General features: G+C 53.2%; 1 protein-coding gene across 1 annotated transcript in view; it reads left to right on the top strand.

Annotated features, from left to right (window-relative positions):
* The window catches only part of BICDL1 (BICD family like cargo adaptor 1), a gene marked incomplete at its 5' end in the record, with an annotated part of 85,926 nt that overhangs the window by 63,385 nt on the left and 17,876 nt on the right, over window positions 1-4,665 (top strand). The window contains one exon of the mRNA XM_013006399.2: window positions 683-829. Coding sequence (XP_012861853.1) covers window positions 683-829 — 147 coding nt within the window. The remainder of the gene's footprint in view (window positions 1-682; window positions 830-4,665) is intronic.

The raw sequence follows: 4,665 nt of genomic DNA on the forward strand, positions 1-4,665 counted from the left end.
TCCCCGTTTTCTCACGGACACTGGAGAGACTAGACCTTCCTACAAGAGCGTGTCTCTCTCTCAAGGCTGGCTAGGTACTCCACAGACCATCCCAGATAAAAAGAGCAAAGGACTGGCTTTGATTCACAAGTTCAACGGACAGTGGGCGTGCAATCAGTCACTTGTGTCTTGGACAGGTCACCACCCGGGACTCAGGCAGGCAGACTCGGGAACAACTTTGTCCGTTCCTGCACTGCCCGGGGCTGAGCTCCGAGGCAGCCAGAATAGCCGTGGGGAAGGAGAGCGGGGATACAGGGCAAGGGAAAGGAAAGAGTAGGCTCCAGGCCCCACCACACACATGGACTGTGGGCGCTCAGGGTAAAGCTGGGGGCAGGCTGGAAAGGTGGGGCCCCGGTGGTTATCTCTGGAATTTCCAGAGCCCTGGCCTGCCTTCCTCTGCCTGGCATCCGACATTCCATCTTCCTGAAAGCCAGCTCCCACCCCTTCCCTGACAGGTTTCTAGAGGGGAGGAGTTTTCTCTTCAGCCTAGGATTGCACAGCATTTTCTTGGAGCCAGGGCACAGAACCCCAGGACAGCACACGCGTGTCTGGGGGTGGGAGTGGAGGTGATGGTGAGCAGTGGAGCAAGGCAGGCCAGCCCAGAGTTACCCCACACCACCCCTGTGGCTCTCCACCCTTTCAGATCAAGATGCTGTCGGATCGGAAACGGGAGCTGGAGCATCGCCTGAGCAGCACCCTGGAGGAGAACGACGTGCTCCAGGGGACCGTGGAGGAGCTGCAGGACCGGGTGCTGATCCTGGAGCGGCAGAGCCACGACAAAGACCTACAGGTATGCTCTGAGACGGCTCCGGCTGGAAGGGCAGCGCCACCCCCAGGTCCGGAGTAGGCGGCACTGAGGTCCCCAAGGGCCCTCTGGCCCTACCCCAGGGAAGTACACCACCTAGGTCCTCCCTCCAGCTTGTTTCGGTCCCTGGCGGGTGGAGCAGCTCTGTGGGGTTCTTTCAGGCTGTTGGACAGAGCTGGGGGCCTGGGAGGCTCCTGCCAGAGGATCTCAGGGAGCCTGCAGCTTTCTGTGCTCACCTGGCAGTAATCTGTGCTCCTGCTCTGATGGGCACAGAGAGAACCAAGCAGCCGCCCACTGAACACAGCAAGACACTGTTCCTGCTCTGGTGACTGCCCAGGGAGCACAGGCTGACCCCTCTGTGTGCCTAATTATATCCCTTTGTTCTCGCTCTCAAGAAAAGTGCTCAGTGACCTTATTTGTACTTATTTGAGAACTGCCATTAGGCCTCTACTGAGTCCCCAAGCTCTCACTTGACAAGAAGCCACCCCTCAAAACAAAAAGATTAAAACACCCTCAGCTTCCCCAGAACCAAGAGTAGCAGTCGCAGCCAAGGAAGCTGTGCCAGGCCAGCCTCGGGCAACTGAGACTAGCGGCCAGTGGGACACCCTTCCCTGAGAATGTGGGGACCAGCATCATCCACACAGAGGTAGGCCTTGGGCGTACCAGCTGGTTCCTGTCCAAAGCCCTGGCCACTGAGGGTTCCCGCTGAGTTCAAATGTATGTAGTTCGGGAAAGCCAGGGCTCTGAGTAAAGAAAGGGCATCTCAGGTAAAGATTAGTTAGCTAAGCTATCATCTGAGTGATTAACCTATTTGAGGGCCTACTGGCGGCTTTCCTCCCCACACCCTCCACGTTTTCTGTGTCCCCCTGAGTTCTGAGAAGAACTTGGAAAATGTTTAAAAGAAAGTGGGGCTCACTAAAACCTCAGTTTTCAAGAGGGGAAAGCGTTCTTTTAATTTCAGGGGTGGTGATGGAGGTGGAGGTGGAGGTGGAGGTGGTGGTGGTGGTGGTAGTGGTGGAGGAGGAGGTGATGGTGGTGTATATGGAACAAAAAAATTACCATTTGTCCATGTCCACTTCAGTAACACTAATGGCATTTTGTGTGTCATGCAACCATCACCACTGTCCATTTCCAATTTTCTTCATCACTTTGAACAGAAACTCGGGATTCTGTAAGCAATAGCTCCTCCCTCCCCTTCCCACCTGCCTCTGGAAACCACCAGTCCACCTTGTCTGTCAGTGTGGGCCCCTTCTAGGTACTCCATGTAGGTGGAAGCATAGTTCCCCCGTCATTTGCAGTTTGGGGCCTTCTGTCTGTGTGAAAATCTCCTTGCGCTGTCATTGGTGGCCAGTGCCTTCCAGAAAGCCCTGTCTGCTCAACGTGGTCGGGATCGATACGGAAATAACAGTCCCAGCACACTGAAGTCAACCAAACCAGCCTGCTGCTGTCAATGCTGACTTCTGGGGACCTGACGTGTGTTGAGTAAGACTGCACTCTAGGATTTTCAGGGACGAGACCTTTCAAAAGTAGAACCCCCAGAAGTTTCTTCCAATGCACCTCTGGGTGGGTTCAGACCGCCAACCTTGTAGTGAGTAGTCAGTGCTTAACTATTCCATTACTCAGAGACTCAGCTCATGTAATAGTTTACTGGCTCTAAATCTGACTTATAAAACACAGACCTAGTGACCTTAAATGGTATAGAAGCCCATGGTTGTAAACTCTTTCTCACACAAGTGGTGAGACTGAGGCTGAGCAGGTGGGGCAATGGGCCTGCGCCCTCCCCGTGACCCGTGCCACAACCAGGGTCATTCCCCTGTATCTGCAGCCCTGTAGGTGGGGTTCTGCTGCTCACAAGTTCTGCTGACAAAAGGATGTTTTCTAAAGTCACTAATCAAATTCCACTCTTATTCTGATAATAGGTATTAAGAATTATTCATTTTTGAGCACCCTGTCTATAGCGAGCATTTTGCTAAACATGTAATACCTAGTCCCTGGGTCCATGACCAGCGGGCAGAGCTCATCAGCTGGGCGCACAGGCGTGACGCACAGTGGACCAGCCCAGAGAGCAGGACGTGGAGTCCAGGCTAGCGCTGACTCAGTTCCCACAAGTGTCAAGTGACGAGAATGCCCCCACCTCCGCTGACTCCGAGGAGCATGAGTGTTGTGAGTTCTTCGGTAGCCAGGGACTCAGACACAGGCACTTGTGGAAACACAGTGTCATCTCTGTCTGTCATAGAAAGAGTGGCATTCCTTATTCTGGAGTGCTCTCGTACAAACAGCTAGCCTCTGCTCTGCTTTGGTTTTCTGCATCTGCCCAGCTGGTAAATTGGCTCCTGACCTGAGAGTGCAGACCTGACCTGACCATGCTGTTACACTTAATTAAGCACCTTTGAATGTGCATGAGTAATTGAACTAATTTTGTCCAGGGCTGAAGTACTTGTACTTGTTTGAGCTGAACTTCTCCTGCTGAGATGTGGAGTTGTCTAGAAAATAATCGTCAAGCATTTTGCCAGTTGAATGTACTGCTTGCAACTGTGCCAAATGCTTCCTCAGAATGTCTTTTCTGCTTTTTTGAAGCCCTGACTTCTTCTTTCTGAATTTCTTCAGACCTGGGGTTAGAGAAGTTCCCGCCAGACCAGCAGGTACTGCTGATCCAAGGGAAGCATGCAGAGCAGGCCTGCCAATTGCTTGTTCTCTTTCTGAGCAGCTGGGCTCCAAGCCCTTGCTAGTTAGGACTCATCCCACCCACTGGGGCCATTAGTCACCCGTGTCCTAATACCGACTGGCAAAGGTGAGGCTTCCAGGGCGCCTAGAGGATTGGCTGAAGGCCTTGCCAGTCAGCTTATTCCAGTTAGGAGAACTCAGCGCTGAGGAGCTGCCACTGCCTCCTGGTCTCTCCAGCTCTGTAGACAGCCCAAGGCCACTTGGCCAAGAACCTGGCAAAGACCAATACAGGGTCAAGCCTAGAAATGCCATCTTATAAAAGACAAATTCTTTCCATTTAAATCGCAGGCAGGCCTTCCTCCATGCAATCTTATAATACTCGTCCGAAAGGGGCGCGAGGGGGCCTCGCACAGGACAGGGTCGTGTGCTCGGATACGGGCCCAGTCGTAGTGCTATGGTGAGTACGCTGACTGGAGTGTCGGTAGTGAGGTCTGTCTGTGAAAACAGGACTGTCGTAGTGACAGGTGCACAAATGCCTGGCTTCCAGTGGCCACGTGCAGTCCTCGCCTTATACTCAGCAGTGATGACCTCACCGGGCGGAGGGGCCCAGCTGTCGGCACCACCCTGAAGGGGTCATGGAGAATGCACAGAGGGGCAGCATATCTGTCTGTAGGTTGTCATCCTGGGCTGCTGTGCCCTCTGTACCACTAGTATCAATCACGCCCTTCTCGGGGCCTCACTCAGTTGTATCCTCGGGAACCTAAGACAGTAGCTGGTTCATCCCTGTGACCCTGCCAGCTCTCGGAAGCCAGACTCTGGGAACAGGCCGAGACCATTTGCAAACAAGAAACTCAGGAGACTGGAAAGCAGAGACCCTGCAGGAGGCAGACACACCCGCGTGCACTGCAACACTCTTCCCAACTTCCAAAGGAAGAAGCCACCTCGGTGCCCAGGGGATGGGTAAACAGAATGTACATATGTACAAAGGAACGCCCCTCGGCCAGGAGAAGAAATGACACCCTGAGGCCTGCCACAGCATGAGTGGAGAGCGAAGACAGTATGCTGAGTGAAATGAGGCAAACACAAGAAGAAAAATATTATCCGGCGGGGGGAGAAAAACATAATCCAACCTCACATATATACAGAAGATTTTTTTT

Source organism: Echinops telfairi, unplaced genomic scaffold, assembly GCF_000313985.2.
Source record: "Echinops telfairi isolate 266 unplaced genomic scaffold, ASM31398v2 ScPeMD7_7412;HRSCAF=8450, whole genome shotgun sequence".
In the NCBI taxonomy this organism is placed as follows: Eukaryota; Metazoa; Chordata; class Mammalia; order Afrosoricida; family Tenrecidae; genus Echinops; species Echinops telfairi.